Genomic DNA, 18,208 nt, shown 5'->3' on the forward strand with positions numbered 1-18,208 from the left:
TATATGCATATGTATACACACATGTGCATGTATGTGCATGTGTGTTTGGGCATGTCAGGCAGAGAAAGGCAGGGACTGAGAGGTATGGAGACACTGTGTGATGGAGTGGTTGCTGGCAGCCACCCTAAGAAGATGCAGGTTTCAGTTACATTAGTTCAGAAGGAGCCCAGGCACGTTCAAAGCAACCTTTCTTGGGGCCTCGGGGCCAGGTACTTGGCGTAAAGGGCGGTTCTGGGAAAGCGGACTTCCACAAGTCCCTTCTTCTCTCTGCTTTCTCTGTCTCTCTGTGTGCTCGGTCACTAGAGTTAGAAGAGAAGGGGTAACAGTCCTCTTGGTTCTCAGATCTCCAACTGGTAGTTGGCCGGGCAGGTAGTAGGTTCCTCCTGGAGAGAGGCTGATGGTAACGTGGTAACCCTGCTTCATAGGGCTCCATGGCATGGAGCCTCTGTTCTCCAGCTGCTGCCACTGTTTTTTTTTTTTAATATTTATTTATTATGTATACAATACTCTGTCTGTGTGTATGTCTGCAGGCCAGAAGAGGGCACCAGACCTCATTACAGGTGGTTGTGAGCCACCATGTGGTTGCCGGGAATTGAACTCAGGACCTTTGGAAGAGCAGGCAATGCTCTTAACCACTGAGCCATCTCTCCAGCCCCAGCTGCTGCCACTGTTGCTTGATAAACAGTCACCCCTGCTCCCTTCTGGGGGGCCAAGTTACGGTCCTGCACCTCCAGCCTGCAGCTGTTGAGTAACACAGGAGGCAGGTCTCCTGTCAAGGATGAACCCCATGGGAGGGCCCGACGACCTCCTCTTGTTTCTGCTGTGAAGAGGGGGTACTCACCTGGCCCAGGGACCGCTGCTGTAGGCTTCAGCCGCGCTTTACCATCTAGGGCTGCCTCGGCTCAGAGTCACACGAGGAAATCAGAGCATTTTTACGACTTTAGAATTTGGATCCTTTCCTTCCAGGACCCGCCCTTGCTTGCTCTCCCAGCTGTATGGAGCTGCTTGAGGGGACTGGATCCTTTAAAGTTCTCTCACTTCCAAACTCGAGCAGGTGAAAGTCTGAGTCCTCGTCCTTAGTCTCCTTTTGACAGTGGAGACAGCTAGTGTTGCAGTGTTGACAGTTCAGACCATTTCCGGAGCGGAACAGATTGACTGATGGGCAGCGTTTGTCATGTTGATGGAGTCAGCGGTCGAATGATTTGATTATTAAAAATTTCAAAAATTTTTATTTGTGTGTGTGTGTGTGTGTGTGTGTGTTTGTGTATAGGTCAGAGGACAGCTTTGTAAAATTGTTCTCTTTCTGCCTTTACGTGGGTGCTTAGGACTGCACTGATGCCACTGGGTTGTGCAGTAACTTCAGCTGCTGAGCCATCTTGCTGATCCTGAAAGAATCGTTCTAATGTTTTGAAAGTCCAAGTGTCTGCACAGTAGAGAAATTACTATTAAGACCGTTCTTGTGGTGTCCCTCCCAAAGGTAGCTAGGGTCATCCTTAGTTCTTGCTTGACCTTGACCTCTGGTGATAAGCAAGACTCAGCTACACTATCATCATCTTTGTAAACACGTTAGTGTTTATCTTAAAAAGATATGGGTTTAAAAACTATGGTCATGTGACCACAAGTGACCGGAAGCCCTGAGAGTGAAGTCTAGCTGCCACCAAGCTTGCAGCCTGTGTGACATCAAAGGCCTGTCTGGATCTTGACCAGGGGCGTGGTGAGACAGTAAGTGCCCAGGCTGCAGCCTGCACAACCACACAACTCCTCTGCTTTTCCTGTTTGGCTTTGGCCCCGTTTTTAGCAATGGAGGTAGCAACACATATTAGAGTGCATGAAGCACATCCAGTTTGGTTAATTCATGTGCATATGTGTGTGGTTTATTTGTGTGTTCATATCTCTCTGTGCATGTGAGTTTATGGGTGTGTGCAGTGGATGTTCGTGTGTGTGCAAGTATGCACACATGTATATGTTGAAGCCAGAGGTCAATGTTGGGTGTCTTCCTCAATTGTTCTCCCTCTTACTTTTCTTTTCTTTCTTTCTTTTTTTTTGTGTGTGTTCAAGAAAGTTTGAGTTTTATTGATGATACCTCAAAGTGGAACTAACCTAGTTATCCATCAACAGGTAAATCAATGAAAATGAAAGAATAAAACAAAATGTTTACAAAAGTATTAAAGCAATAAAATGAAAATGCAAGATGTTACAGATAAATCTATATTTTATTCAGTAAAAGAAGTCAAACACAAAGAAATACGCATATTATGTAATTCCATTTGTGCAAAGGTTTTAAGATCAGGCGAAGCTAGTAGTTTAAAGAAATAAGTAAGATTCAGCTTTCTAAAACATTTCCTCCCTGCTCTGGGAGGAGCTGACTTCATCGCAGGAATAAAGCCAGGAGTTAGTTTCCATTCCTCATCCCCTCTGGTTTTTAAGTACAGCCTCAACAATCGGAGCTAAGTAAGAGCCCCCGAGCAGCAGTGAGAGTGCCCCCTCAAGGTCCCCGGGATGAAGTACCATCCTTTTCCGTCAGTAATCAGAAACTTAAGCTGAAGATGGTGCTGAGGGGCAGTGAAACCTTGGGACGTGATGAGGGTTAGAAGGGCATCAGAACAAGGCCCCATAAATGAATTCTAGTGACTTTATCAGAAAATGAGCAAATCAGACATACATGTATGACCCTTTTTCCTTTTGCCGTGTAATGTTTTGTGCCACCTTTAGACTCTGCTGGAAGGCCACCGCCACATGTGACCTTTCTATCCAATCTCCAGAACTGTGAAGTAAATCGATCTCTCTCTTTTATTTTTAAGGTTTTACAGCCTTAGGTATTTGATAATAGGTTGGGGCAGCATCTCTCTGTAAAGACAGACCTCGCTGAAGTAGGCATGCTATGACTCTCCAGTAGAACTATTGAAGAGATACTGACATGCTCTTGTCATTGCTTGGGCTGAGTTTTCTCTCATATTTTTATCCAAAATCTTTGCTCATTGTCCTGAAACAGAAATGCCCATTCCCAGGTGGTATTTTGAGATCTCTTATTCATATCTGTCTCAGCATAAACTTCATTGAGGTTAGTGTAAATTCTGAATCCTCAGTCTAGATAGGAGGAAATTAGAAGGGAATCATGGGAGATGACTCCATGGGATCCTGGGAAAGGCCCAAAGCTATTGATGTAATGCAGATCTATGTAGGTCAGAAAATAGGCATTCAAACCAGACGGGCAGGAGCCTGGACAAAGCTGGCAAGACTTTCATGTGCTTGGTTAGGGCCAGCACAGTTTGAATCCATCAGTATTTGTTAAAGGCTACTCCTGATGAAGGCCAGAGTTTGGCAAGCAAGCTTTAGTTATGTGTGCTATGGAACTTGTTAGAGTTACCTTTTATGCACACACTGATTGCACTTGAGAAAAAGTGCTACGTGCCAAGTTCAAGCTTCCTGGGCTTCTGTTGCCCTTCCATTTGCCCATCTTACTTTTCAAGCCAGGGTCTCTCCCTGAACCCGGACCTCACAGACTCAGCTGCGTTGGCTGACCAAGCAGGCCCCAGGGTCTTCCTGTCTTTGCCTCTCCAGTGCTGGATTATGGACACATGCCACTGTGCCCAGCTTCTTACATGCGTGCTGAGCATCCAGATTCAGGTCCTTACCCACTGAACCCTCTCCCCTGCCTCCACTTTAATATTCATGTATACAGTTACCCATGTGATCATCATTAGCCTGGAGCTGCCCCTGGCTGTAAGAAGTTACCTCTTGCCTGCTCTTTGTGCGATCCTTACCCAAACCTGATTAATCATGGGCAGCCCTCAGAAGACCCCAAGCTTAAAAAGCAAAAGCCACCACACTGAAGCCAACTCAAAATCTAAGCCACACTGTTTATTTTTCTCCAGAGTATAGATGAAACAAGCCATATGCCAGGGCCTATGAACACTGGGCTGAAGATGTTTTATTCCTGTGGGGACCCAACCCTGTCCCCGTGGTAACTCTCAGGGACACCCTTGCTTTTCAGGCAGGGGTGGGGGATGGATACAGGAGGGTTAGTGAGGGGACTTTCCCGTGCACCTGTTGATGGTGAGCTCGGTGCAAGAGTCAGTCAATCTCCTCTGCAACCTCCTGTCCTAGTATGTAGGAAGGGCCAGAGTCCTATTAAAAATAAGAAAAAGGAGGTTCTGGGAGGGAGGGGGCAATACCTGGCTTAGACCCAAGGACCCTGGGGAGCCCAGGGGTGTTGGGTTGGCCTTGTGATTATGTAGTTTAGCACTTAAATTTCCAGATGGGAAAACTAAAACCCAAGGATGTAACAGCAAATGACAAAGGACAGAGCTGGTCTTGGGAGCCAGGAGCCTGGAGGTCAGGTTCACTGCCTTGCTCTGTGGTCAGAACAGAGCCTCGGAAATGCCAGTCTCTTCTGGAACATTCTGAGTTCTCGGTGCTTAATGACCTTCTTGAAGGCAAACCTGTGAAACCTCCGTGATGTCAAGATTTCTCACGATGAGCCGAGGACAGCACAGAGGAACCCGGGGACATCTCTGTCAGGTGACAGGGCTGGGCACCCTGGACATCAGTCTTTTGTCTCTTTTAGAAAGAAACTACCGGAGGGCATGGAAAAGTGATGGAACACATCACTCGGTGACACAGTGTATACGACTTGGAGAGCCTGGATGTGGAAGGGCTGCCTCAGGACGAATAAAGTGAGGGTGGAGGAACGCTGGGTAGCGTGGGAAGCCTGGACTCCGTCCTGCAGACGCGGGGCTGCGATCTGCTACTCCGATGACTCCTTGGGCATATATGCCACATTGTCATAGGCAGGGGGTGGAGAGACTGCTGGGCTGGGGATGGTGAAGTCCGTGCCGAAGGCGTTGGGTAGGAAAATCACAGACTGCAAAGAAACAGAAAACACCAAGTCTGGGTGGCTCCGCGGTCTTCGATGAGAGTTGCAACAGTGCCACCCGCTGGGCACTCTGAGAATAGCGCCTTAGTACTGAATGCTCGCACACAAAAAGCATCATTTAATTAACATTTCAGAAAACATTTTATAGGGTCAGTTATGATCCAGGGCTTGGACACACCTCAGGGAGAAAAGTAGACAAACCTCATTCCTCTAGGGGCTAGTGAGCTGATGATTCCTCTCTGGACAGCCCCTCTGAGTTCGGGCCTCTATAGCTCTTGCCTGAACCACAGCGCTGGTCCCTGGCTGCTTCCACACCGGTAGCCCTTCACTGTGCCCCTTGAATCCAGCTCATTCCCCCTGCTCCAACCTTAAAAGGCATCCACTAGAACCTGGCTGCATTTTTTCCGCCCAAACAAGCCTTTGTGTTACCAGTGCCCCTCTTCCCACCTTTTTTTTTTTTTTTTTAATCTCCCTCCGTCCCTCCCCCTTTTTCTTTTCCTCGGCAAAAATGAGTTTAACTTCCACCGAGTCATGCTGTCTTTTCTGCTGTGCCCACCTGTTCACACTCTGTGAACTGTCTGTGCAAGGTGCGACCCTCACCCGCCCTAACGCTCTCCTCCAATTCCGAAGGATCTCAGTTCTGCTGCTGGTTCTGGCGCCCTCCTGTGGCCACGGGGTGAATAGCTCCATTTCACAACCTGGGGCCCCACCGTCTATGGGAAGCTTATCACAGCTCAGCCCCAAAGGGGAAGTGGGAGGGGGCTGGAGGTGCACTCTCTTCCTAGACTACAGGCATTCCTCAGGGACCCTGGACATGGTGTGAGAGTACTCACCGCGTTAGTCTGGGCACGGGTGGCTTGGCACCCAAAGTGGGTGGCGATGACAGCGATGAAGAACTCCAGGATGGTGAAGATGGTCAACACAGCAAGGTAGCCCCTGCCCACATCCTGGGGACCCAAACCCAAGTCAAGTCAAACCGAGAGTTTAAAAGTAAAGGTACCCCCTGGACCAAGAATAACGCCCAGGAAAGAAGCAGAAGTAGCCCTGGGTCCAGGCTTCCTGACTCCAGCCCTGCCCGCTCCTTCCTTTCTCCCAGGACTCATCTCCCTTTTCCCCACACCCGATCTTGGGGTAGGGCTATGGTGTCAGTACACTCAAGAGGTCTATCGGAGCAGCAGGCTCTGCAAATTGCCCAGGGTTGCGGACAACTGGGTCTTCCCTAGTTCTGGCTGCAGCCCTTATCTTGCCGGGTTTAGTACCCTTAGGGACATCTGCCAACACACCCAGTTAGTGACTCCGAAGTCCATGAGAAGAATGGCTGTCCCAGCGAAGGCCGCCATTGCACTGAGGATGTTGGTTCCCAGACTGCTCTTCACCTGTGGGAGGAAGAGGGGCACCAAGAAGAGACAAAGAGGAGAAGGGACAGGAGCTCCAGCTCACTGCCCAGCTTCCTGCACCCTCCCTTTCATGGCCCCGGGGTTGGGGTCATGAGCCCTGCACGGCTGGATTTTTCTCCTTCACTCTTCTTTTTCTTCTCTTTCTCCCAGGAAGAGGCCCTCATGCCTGCCTCCCTTTGCTTCTTCCATCTTCTTGGGAGCTGCTGGGGAGGAGGCCTGGCCCTCTTCAAGACTTTCCTGGGCTAGGCTTGGAGCAGATGCCCGCTCCATCCCCCCCACCAATGCTGTACTTCACTTCCCCCAGGCCCAGGCCCACACTCTGAGACATCTTAGTGGCTGTTCTGGGGGACCCTTCCTGCATCGGCTCCCTCTGAATGTCTGTGAGGATTTCATCTGTAGACCTTGGATGGCATTCTGCAAGTATCCCATCTCTTCCTTCTGTATTTGGATGTCTGAATTCCTTCCATGGACACTTAGAAAACCCCCAAGAAAGGCTTGTTGAATGGACCAAATGAGAGGGCAGATGGGGGTGAGGGTCCTGAGGTGAGTGGCCCCATCCCCATCCCTGATTCTCTGTCTCCAGTCAGACTCACCAGGCAACTGGTGTGGTTTTTCTCAGCTGCTACCGAGAGGGATCCAGAGATGATGAACTGTGTGGGGAAGAGAGAGGGCCCAGTGAGGTTTCGGCTGGGACACTGAGCAGGGCAAATCATGTCCAAATTCTGTCAAGAAGATACAGGTGTAGGCAGAGAACCATAGGCTTTCTTGTCTGCATCCTGGCCAGGCATCTTGGGTGTATTTCTAAGGATGTCTTAGTGGTTCTGTAAGAGGCCTTTGTCCTCTGCAATGGTGATATATACCTTTAATCCCAGAACGTGGGAGGCAGAGGCAAGCAAATCTCTGTGAGTTTGAGGCCTGCCTGGTCTACATAATGAGTTCTAGGATAGCCTGGGCTACAAATAGAGATTCTGTCTCAAACAAACAACAACAAAAGAGGCCTCTGTTTTGAGACAAAGTCATAGTTTACAAGGTATGTTGATGTGGGATTCCCCTCTGTATGCTGTGAATATTTTATTTTACTACCATTGGTTAATAAAGAAGCTGCTTTGGCCTATGGCAGGGCAGAATATAGCTAAGTAGGAAATCCAAACAGATACAGAGAGAAAGAAGGTGGAGTTCCTGTAGCTGCTGGGGAAGCAGGATGTGAGGAAAAAGTGACTAGCCTCATGGTAAAATACAGACTAATAGAAATGGGTTAAGTCATAGAGCTAGTTAATAATAAGCCTGAGCCAATAGACCAAACAGTTTGTAATTAATAGTAAGTCTCAGAATGGTTGTTAGGGAACTGGTGGGTGGGAGAGAAATCCTAGTTACAATATGTATTTTCATTGACATCATATTACTCAAGCCTCATAGGGTATGCACCTTCAAATAGTCACTCAGTCAAATATTTACCAAGTAGCAGTTGGGTGTCAAAAACATAACAGAGCTGGCTAAAATGGAAAAGATCTTCCTCTCATGGAGCTGATATTCATTTAAGCAGCAGCCCCACACATGAGGCCATGTGTGTGCATGCGTGCATTCGTGTGTGTGTGCACACGTGCATACATGCATGTGCATGTGTGTGTGTACTCACACCTGTCGTCCAAGGTCAGGGTGTAATTCCTCCTCGGGAGCTGCCTGTTTTGTCTTTTGAGAGAGGCTCTCTTACCTGGACTTGGTGGAGCTGACCAGCGAGGCCCAGGGAGGGCTGCCTGATTCCATCTCTCCAGCGCTGGGTTGGCAAGCCCAGGCTGGCTTTTGACAAGGGTGATGGAGACATGACTCAAGCCCTCATCACCAGGTAAATGCTTAACACACTGAACGATCGCTCTCCTCAGCCCTGCAAAGTTCTAAGATAAAGACTGGATACTGAGCTGCGCATGCCCTGCCCAGCCTGGTGATCCTGCTGTCATCTGAGCCAGACAAGCAGGTCTTTGCTTATTTCTCCCCTCCTACCGAGTGCATGTGACACATTTTGTGACAGTTGGAGCAGGAGGGAGCTCAGAGAAGAATGCAGAAAGCTACCTTTGTTTCCTTCTGAGGCAGGGCCTCCTTAGACGCCTGCTTGCCAACATTTTCCTTCAACTTGGGCCCACTATGGACCATAAGAGCGGGGACTTAAGGTTTGTTCCCATCCGTTTAGCTCTAGCTGTGGAGTTTCAACAATGCTGGCCTCTCTGAGTTCTGCTTTTAGGGGCTTCTGGGCTCTTGTGGAGATAGCCTGGGATACAGAAGGAACTGCACTATCATATACAGTGGGGCTTCAATGTAGACCCCATTAAGCTGACCCCAAAGCCTGTGCTTCCTGGACACAGCTGGAGGCCCCCCGGCACCAGAGCGCAGGGCGCTTTCGGTAGAGCCACGCACAGCAGTGCCACCTTGCAAACTTCCTCTCTTCGGCACCTAGGAGCAGACAAGGAAGCCTGGTTTGGTTCTCCACTGGGGTATGGCCAGCGGAATGGACGCAGCACAGAGAGACTCCCTGGAGATCAGCCCAGGCAAGGCTGGAACCCACAGAGGGAACTGAGGGGCTGCTGTAGGCATGGTGGAGTTGCGGGGTTAGGGTGCAGGAAGCCCAGGTGTAGATTGGGCTCTGACCTGCTTGCTCGGCACAGTACCTGTTTGCCTGTTTGCTGCGAGTAGATCAGGCCGAGGTTTATGATGAAGGTTAGGGTGAGTGATAACTATTATGCCCAGGTTAGTTTGGGAGGCAAGTAAGACCCTGACCTAGGATGGGCTAAGGCTAGGAAAATGTTGGGAGTGTGGCAGGAAGAGGAAGAGCTGGGCAGGAACACGCCCCAGCTTAGAATGGCAACTCAGGCACTCACGCAAGCTCCTCCCCAGAAGGGGACGCCACCTTCGATGAAAAGCATCCCCAGGTGACCTCGGCGGACCATGAGCAGGACGCTGCCAAAGCCAAGGTGGATGAGGCCAATCAGGATCTGCACCGTCTGTGGAAGGCATCGAGGACTCAGACCACTGACTTCCGGCCACGAGCTCCACAGCGCCCCCTGCCGAGGAGAGCGACCGATTCCCGCAGATCTGGCTTCCCACAGCTGCAGGGGAGTCATTTCCATTCCCGTAGGCTGAGGTCAGAGCATTAAATCAAGCTAGAACCAGCTTTCCTCAGCCCACTAAGAGCTCCAGACTCATGAATGGGGCTGTAGTTGTCAAGGATAGCTCTGAGTTGCTTGTCTGATTCTCTTAGCCCTGGTTCCTTGACTCTCGGCACTCAGGTAACCAAATGCCTAGCTTGCCTTCTCCCTGTGTGTAGTCTTTTCCTTATCCATCCTGGCCGTGGGAGTCACAGCTGCTTTCACTGAGGCAATCTCCACTTCATTTTCTCTGTCTCCCTCCCTCCCTCCCTGCCCCCCACCTTCCTCACCCCCTCTCTTTCTTCTATTAACCAGTGACCCATGGAAACATTCCTAGTGGTGGGATGGTTTTCCTAAGGGTGGGGACTCTCTGGGGAGTGTGAATTTTCCTTGTGGGAAATTCTGATGTATTGCTTTTCAAACATTTTTGGTGACCAGACCTGAGCAGAGAGATATAGGGAAGATTTTTGAGTCCAACATATGCCCAGGCCTGGCACCCCTTCCAGCTCGGGGTGTCCCACAGGGCCTCCAGTGGTAAGCTGTTCGATGTCACCCAAGGCAGTAGTCTATAACAGCATCTCTGTGAGCGGCGACAGTCACAGCCTTGAAGTCTTGTGGACTGTATATCACTTTCTAACGTGAGTGCCAAGAATTGGGATACTTATGGACACAAACTTCTGTATTCTGTTGTTTTTTTTCCTCCATTGCCTACCCTCCATCTCTCCAGCTTCCCTGGGCAGAGGGGTGTGTGTGCGTTTGTGTGTGTATGTGTGTGTGTGTCCCACTGCCAACAACGCTATCTTTCTCTGCTACTGGAATAACTCCCGTGAAATGCCAGCTGCCACTGTCTGCAAGCCTGTCACAGAGCACAGCACTGCACAGCACTGCACAGCACAGCACAGCACCGCACAACATTGCACAGCACCACACCGCACCGCACAGCACTGCACAGAAGCAGCACAGCACAGCATTGCACAGCAGCAGCACAGCATAGCACTGCACAGCACTGCATAGAAGCAGCACTGCACAGCAGCAGCACAGCACCACACAGCACTGCACTGCACAGCACTGCACAGCGCCGCACTGCACAGCACTGCACAGCGCCGCACTGCACAGCACTGCACAGCGCCGCACTGCACAGCACAGCACTGCACAGCACTGCACAGCAGCAGCACAGCACAGCACTGCACAGCAGCAGCACAGCACAGCACTGCACAGCACAGCACTGCAAGCAAGCAGCCGCACAGCACTGCACAGCAGCAGCACAGCACAGCACAGCAGCAGCACAGCACAGCACTGCACAGCACTGCACAGCACTGCACAGCAAGCAGCCGCACAACACTGCACAGCACGGCACAGCATGGCACTGCACAGCACAGCACTGCACAGCACAGCAGCAGCACAGCATAGCACAGCACTGCACAGCATAGCACTGTGTTGGCTATTTTCAGATCTGTCCTCTTTTAACCCTGACACAGTGATGTGAGCACCATCTTAATTTTGGAGCCCAGGAGACTGAACTCATAGACAGTCACTAACTCACAGATGTGGAGGAATGGATTGGCTAACTCCAAAGTGTGCTGCCTAGTTTTATGTCAACTTGATACAAACTAGAGTAATAAAGGGGTCTTCAATTGAGAAAAAGCCTCTTTGAGATCAGGCTGCAGGCAGTAGGGCATTTTCTTAATTAGTGATCAGTGGGGGAAGGCTCAGCCCGTGGTGGGTGGGGCCATCCTTGGGCTGGTGGTTGCAGCCTAATTTAGTACGGAAACAAACAGAACAACTTAGGGACATATATTCTAAATAAATAATGGGGTTCAGCACAACACAGACAGCCGAACACAGCCAGTTGCAGGCACCCTAAGGATCAGATCACACCCAAATTAGGTAAATGCCCACTGTCACCACTGCTCAAGCAGGAGACCTCCCAGCCATAGCCAATCAGGTGACCTCTCCATTGTTACATGTGTTGGCTTGTGGAAGTTAACTGCTCATACTGTTGGGTGGGGCTTGAACCGCTTTTGGTTCCATGGACTTCCTGGCTTCATGCGTTCTTGGCTCACGAATAAACTCTGTTATGATTATGAGTAAAGAACACAAGCATAAAAACATCATTATGAAACTCATTATTTTAACCTCAACTGAATTTGAAGCTTTTGTTCATAGCAATTCACATGCCTATCTATCATCATCTATTTTTAATCTATCATCTACCTTATCTATCAATCACCACCTATTATATATTATCTATTAATCTATTTGCCTTAGCTATATATTTATCCTATTTATCCATCCTACCTATCTATCATCTACCAATCATATTTATTTATCACCCACTCATCTATGCTATCCTCTTGATTATATTCATCTATCATTATCTGTATTTCAGCATCTGTCTAATCTATCATCTATCTTAACCATTTATCCACCTATCATCTATATTTTATTCCTTCTTAGAGACCACTCTCTAAAGCCACTTGAGATTAGAAGGGCTTGGAAGCCACCCTTCATGGACTGTCAGCTCTTCAGGAGTTGGCTCTTGCCTACCATTTCATCCTCATCATCTGTCAGTTCTTCCTTTGTTCATTACGTTCCATTCATCATCCCCCCCCCACCCCGTTCAAAAACAGGGTTTCTCTGTGTAACTTTGTAGCCTGTCCTGGAACTCACTCTGTAGACCAGTCTGGCCTCGAACTCACAGAGATCCGCTTGCCTCTACCTCCCTAGTGCTGGGATTAAAAGCGCGCACCACCGCCGCCCGGCCTCCATACATCATTTTTAGCTCTCTTTGGAGTTCTGGTCATTTTTTTACTGGTTTATTTGGTGAACTCCGAGGAGGGAAGGGGAGCCTTGTCTGTCTGGCGCATATCTTATAATTATCCCCTGCCTTTGCCCCTCTCTGTTGAGCATAAGGCTCACTGCCTGCCCAGCAGGTCTGTCTCAGGTCACATGGGGGAATTTCTCTTACCCCTAAAGCTTTTGGCTCTCCGGTCAAGAAGGTCTCTATTGGTCTTAGGTCAGGTGGCTGGCTGGCCCTGGGCGCCTGCGCCCCCAGCGGTGACTCTTCGAACTGCATGATCCCTGGAGGCTGGCACATGGAGGTGGGCACAATGGCTGGAGGCGGGCGGAGGCCACTGGCGTTGCTGGGCGGGATGACGACAAATACACCATTGCTGGCAGGAGGTGTGGACATCGTGTTCAGAGAGCCTGGGGGATGAAGGCTCAGGAGATAAAAAGGCAGTAATGGTCATTGCACAATTGCTTACGGCACACCCTCCTGCTCTTGCTTACTGAGGCCCTGAGATAATGAGCCTGAGATAATAGAGCCCAAATCCCCGGCTAGAGCTGGGGAAAAAGAAGAGACTCACTGAAGGGAGTAGGCTCTTGGGGAAAGCTAAGGATTTTTTTTTAAAGTTGAATCTTAGGCTTTTTTTGACTCTTGACTCTGAGCTTGATTTCTCCCATATTACATGGAAAGAACTTTTTATTTTTAATGCTGGACATGGAACCCAGCCTACAGGTGAGGCAAGCCCACTATTACTGGTCCATATCCCCAGCCAAGTGGAACCTTTGAGAGGAGCATACATGTACACATCCTCCTTTCCCCAGAGAGGGTGAGTGACTGCTCAAGAATACACAGCCCTGGGTAGGTGGAGCGTAGTTGAAGTACCATTTTACTCATGGAAAGAGAAGGACCAGACAGGACGTTAACCCGCCCACCCTTCCTTCCTTTCTTCCTTCCTTCCTTCCTTCCTTCCTTCCTTCCTTCCTTCCTTCCTTCTTTCTTTCCATCCTCCCTCCTTCCCTCCCTCCCTTCCTCTCTCCCTCCCTTCCTTTCTTCCTCTAGACCTCCATCTGTTGGCTGTGGGTACATAGTTACCCCCTGGGGGCAACACATCCTGCTCCCCTTGACTGTCCAAGGAATAACCACTTTTGTATCCAAGATAAACCCGAGTTGTGGAAAACTTAGGTGTGACTGACCTGGGAAAACGCACTAGGGAATGCTGACCCCTTAGCTAGCTGTAAGGCAGCAGCTTTCCAGGGTGCTGCTGCAGTTAGTAATCTAGTAGATTAGATGACATTAAAACAGTCAGCCTCCTTGCCATTTCACACATGGTGAAGAATCCATCAGCTCTGTGACAGAAGGCAGGATTTGAACCTTGACCTATGTAGTTACATTCCTACGAGACAATGGGCAATATGGTCACCTCTTCCTGTCTCAGTTTCCTGACCAAAAGAGTAGGGGTAAGGGCACTAGACCCTGTCTCGTTATAGGTCTGGTAAAGGCCATGATTTACACAGTGCATTGTTCCCTCATCTTCACTTGGAGTATGTTCTTAAACCTTATATCTTCAGTGCACAAATGTGTATTTACCCATTGCTTTTAGGGCTTCAGTTTGTGTTCATGAGGCCTTGCAGCCTGAAGACTGCACAGCTTGTGGGGGATCAGGCTGTGCTGTGCTCTGAGTTACTCCATAGTGTGTAAAAGAATGGCTTTGGGCTGTGCCCTGCCCTGTGTGACTCCGTTTGAAAGGCAGCATTAGGCTGTTTGGTGAGTTCAGACGAGGCAAGATGACTCCGTGTCTCACTGTGCATGTCGATAACCACCTGCTGCCAGTGTCACCCACGAGGCACAAACAATTTTCTCCCAAGGATGAAAAGTGCCACATGGGTCCTGTAAAGAGGACACTAGCACCGCAGTGGTGATGGCCCCACTGACCTGCCATGTGTTCACCCAATGTGTGTGTCGTGGGACCAACAGGTGGATTGTCCGGGGCTTCCGCTCAGCTTGGTCCCCACTGCTTGGTGCAGCCTCCTGAAACTACTGCTAGTCTGTCTCTTTGTCTGAGACAGCCCTGCACTTCTCCTCTGTGGTCCCGTGTCTCTGCAGCACCCCTCAACCCTGCAGCCCTGTGTCTTCAGCTCTCCAACCAGGGTCCTTAACATTGTATCCAACCAAACACAGAGACTTTTTGTTTCTCTATTAGCTCGCTGCCTCTGGTAAGGCTTCTTTGTCCTTTTATAGTCATTCTGCAACCTGTAACACACACACACACACACACACACACACACACACACACACACACACACACAGAGTGAGATGTATATTGTGTGATCTGAGAATTAGCACTAATTCTTTTTTTTAAAATTGTTTATTATTTATTATGTATACAATATTCTGTCTGTGTATATGCCTGCAGGCCAGAAGAGGGCACCAGACCTCATTACAGATGGTTGTGAGCCACCATGTGGTTGCTGGGAATTGAACTCAGGACTTTTGGAAGAGCATGCAATACTCTGAGCCATCTCTCCAGCCCCTAGCACTAATTCTTAAGATCAGAATAAAAGCACCCATTTTTCAACAGCCATTTCTTAAGGGGAATTCAGGAGTACTTGACAAATCGTAGCACATGAAACCAGCTTGGCTTGTTAATGTATTGTTAGCTAATACATTCTGGCACCATGGAAGACACAAATGTGTCTGTCTGTGCTTCTAAAATAGCAGGCTCTTGATGTGGCCCATTTCCTGTGCTCTGCAGGGGACCTCAGTGGATGTGCCTCTTTATGCTGGGTTGATGGGCTTGTCACATGTGTGTCCTCTGTGCCATTTACTCTGTGATGGGCCCGCTCCATACTGGTAATGTAAAGTGCCTGGGCCCTGTTGGGACTGCCTTAGAGAGGCATAGCTGAGTCCCCACATGGAGTGGAGCAGGGTTCCAGTGGCTGGAGTACCTCCAAGGGAATGGCAGAGGAGGCGCTGCTGGTGTGAGCATTTTCTACTCACTGTAGATGATTAATAAAGCGTTTCATGGGTTGGGGAGACAGCTCGGTTGGTAAAGTGCTTGCTGCACATGCATGAGCACCTACCTGAGTCTGAATCCCAGAAACCCATATAAAAAGCTGGGTGTGGGGGCACACACTTGTAATCCCAGTGCTGGGGAGATAGAATCAGTTGGATTTTCAGGGTTCTTTGGCCTGCCAGCCCAGCCTACTTGGTGAGCTCCAGACCAATGAGAGACTCTCAGAAAACAAGATAGTTGTCTACTCTAGCTCCAAGGAGTGGACCTCTGGCCTCCACACACATACATATGCTTGAACTTGCATACATATGTGCACACACACATATGTACACACATGCATGCACATTGATGCACATGTATGAAACTTGCACATACATGTGCACATAGACATGCAGATATGCATGCATGCATGCACACACATAGAAAAAAGAGTGTGTTTCGGGTAAATAGTGTTGTTGAATGACCATCCCATGCAGAGAGTAGCAGAAGTCACTTGACATCTTCAAGTACTTCAAGGAAGTACTCCAGCAAAAGCTGGGCCGCCAACATGTGATATCAAGAGCAAGTCTCTAGGAATAGTGCTGTTACTTCCCTAGTGGCAGGACTCAGTTGGGGCTCCAGTGTCCAGACCCTCACATGGAAATGTTCTTAGCAGACATGAACACTGCTTAGGACAGCACCGGCCAACATTCCCTGCAGAGTCTCAGCTAGTAAAGATTTTGGGCTTTGGTCAAGTAGTTTCAGCTTCAAGTAGGAGATGCCTCTGCTGTGGTGTGAACCAGACACAGGCAATCAATGTATAAATAGGCGGGACTGTGTTTCAATAAAGCTGTATTGACATGAACAGATGGGCTGGATCCAATTGGTGGGCTGGAGTTTTCCAACTCCAATCTCTGCCTAGACCATAGTAAATGGTTACTGGAATTTACTTGTTACTTTAAATGTTTACATTAATTTCTGTGGTTTGGAGTAAGAAGGAGAATAATAGAACTGCCAAATATTTCTATACAATAATGGTAAAGATGGCTGTGGTGGCTGTGGCTAGAGTTTGGGTCTTGAATGTCCCTCAAAGGCACACAAGTTAGACAAAGACTTGTTCCCCAGAATAATATGACCGACAGGTGATAAAACCTCATATTACTTAATTTTCTTATTTCTGAGACCAAATACTGAAAAATAAACATGTTAAAGCAAGGAGGGTATATTTTTGCTCAGAGTTCAAGGGAACACGGTCCCTCATGTTGGGGAAGGCATGTGCAGGAGTGTGAGCCTCTGGTCCAGTTCACCTGTAGTGAGGAAATGTTAAGTGGACAATGAAGGGTCCGAGAATAAGAATATAAAAATGTAGATTCCAAAAATAAGAATGTAGATGTAAAGAAATATAAAGTTTCAAGCCTAGGAGAATGAGAACAGACTGTCAGCAGCTTTCTCAGCAGCTTGAGGATTAACTTACTAACAGTGGGTTACTCTGCTTTCAACCCATAGCTCTATTTACAAGGCTGAAGCTTCTCTCTGCAAACTGAGAGCCTAACACCCCGGCCATCCTTGATTAACACAGATATGAGCTGAGTTAACTTTTAGGAGATAGATATATGACCCCTGGGTTACACACATTATCCCTGCTATGTGAAACTGGCAACATCAAAGAGGAGAGCACAGGGCTTCAGTAAACACAGCCTGGAAGCACCAAGGAAGACAACTGATTAAGTGCAAATACTGGTTTAACTGGAAAACTCTGTTAATGGAGATTGTAAGGTAAGGCAATCTGTATCTGAGTTTTACCTTGAGGTTATAAAAATTCCTTTGTTCAGTTTTAATGCTCAGAAACCGGCTTTTGCCACAGCCTTACAAAAACCATCTCTAGCTGTGGTCTCAGCTAGCTGATAAGCTTTTTGTGCCCCATGGAGATTTATTTTATTTTATTTTTTTATTTTTTCCTGGAATCTGGTTTCTGGAATAAAATTTGCTTCTGGTATTTTAGACTTTGGTAGCCTGTCCCCATCTTTGCACGACCCCCCCCACCCCGCCCAGCCCCAACAGACAGGAAGTAGGACCAGGCTGTTATCCTCAAGCCCTGGCCCCAGCAAACCACTTTTCCCAAAGAGTTCTATCTCTTAAAGATGTCACAACTTTCTAAAACAGCATCCAGCTTTAGACCAAAAGGTCAGGTACCTGAGCCACAATGAACATGCAAGAGACAGAGGCTGGTGGAGGGTCCTTTGGCCCGGGTGTCAGGGCACGCCTTTGGTGGGGGTTTTGGGATCTTGGCTTCTTCTTGGTTCACTAGCCACACACTCCGGCTACCATGCCCTACCTCCCCACAGGCTCAAAACACAGGGGCAACTACACATGCGCTGAGCTCGAAACAAACCTGTTCTCTCTGTGTGCAGATCACTCCAGGCATTTGTGATAGCCTCTTAGAGGTTGGTATAAAGGTCTACTCTGTCCCTTTAAGATACAAGCCATGCCTACTCCCTCCCCTGTCCATCAAGGCAAGCTGATCTTGAGTCCCTTCTCTTTTCAGTTTCTGCCTCGCTCAATTCTTCCCATTTTCCCCTTCCCCCATCTCCGTCTCTCTCTCTCTCTGTTTCTCTCTGCTCTTCCCCCATCTCCCCTCACCATCTCTCCCTTTCCCTTCCATAACCCACTATCATAACCATAAATATCCAGCCTCACTCCACATGATGTGCCTATCCATGTCTCTGTCTCTCGCCTGCTGCGTGGCTCCCTGCCTGGGACCAGCTGCCTTCAGAGACCTGCAGGTGGTCTCGTGGGGTACCCATCCATCTGTCTATCCTCTTGGGACTTGCTGCCCACGACTGCCATTTGGGGACCTGCAGCATTTTACTTAATCCATTACAGTGGTGCCATGACTTGGCCAGGCTCTCCACATTCCCTCCAGCCCACAGGCAGCATTTTACTTAATCCATTACAGTTGGCAGCCAGGATCAGAAGTCAGAATGGATCAGAATGCCCTTAGAAACTGGCGAAGGGTTG

General features: G+C 48.8%; 1 protein-coding gene across 1 annotated transcript; it reads right to left on the reverse strand.

The window, feature by feature from the left end:
* Positions 1-4,747: 4,747 nt before the first annotated feature.
* Positions 4,748-12,618, reverse strand: Ms4a15 (membrane spanning 4-domains A15). The gene is made up of 6 exons (XM_038317621.1): positions 12,379-12,618; positions 9,144-9,266; positions 6,867-6,923; positions 6,160-6,252; positions 5,710-5,823; positions 4,748-4,864 (listed from the first exon to the last, which is right to left on the reverse strand). The coding sequence occupies exons 1-6, from the start codon at positions 12,601-12,603 to the stop codon at positions 4,748-4,750; spliced, it is 729 nt and encodes a 242-aa protein (XP_038173549.1). The 5' UTR covers positions 12,604-12,618.
* Between the last annotated feature and the right edge of the window lie 5,590 nt (positions 12,619-18,208).

Source organism: Arvicola amphibius, chromosome 1, assembly GCF_903992535.2.
Source record: "Arvicola amphibius chromosome 1, mArvAmp1.2, whole genome shotgun sequence".
NCBI classification, from domain to species: domain Eukaryota; kingdom Metazoa; phylum Chordata; class Mammalia; order Rodentia; family Cricetidae; genus Arvicola; species Arvicola amphibius.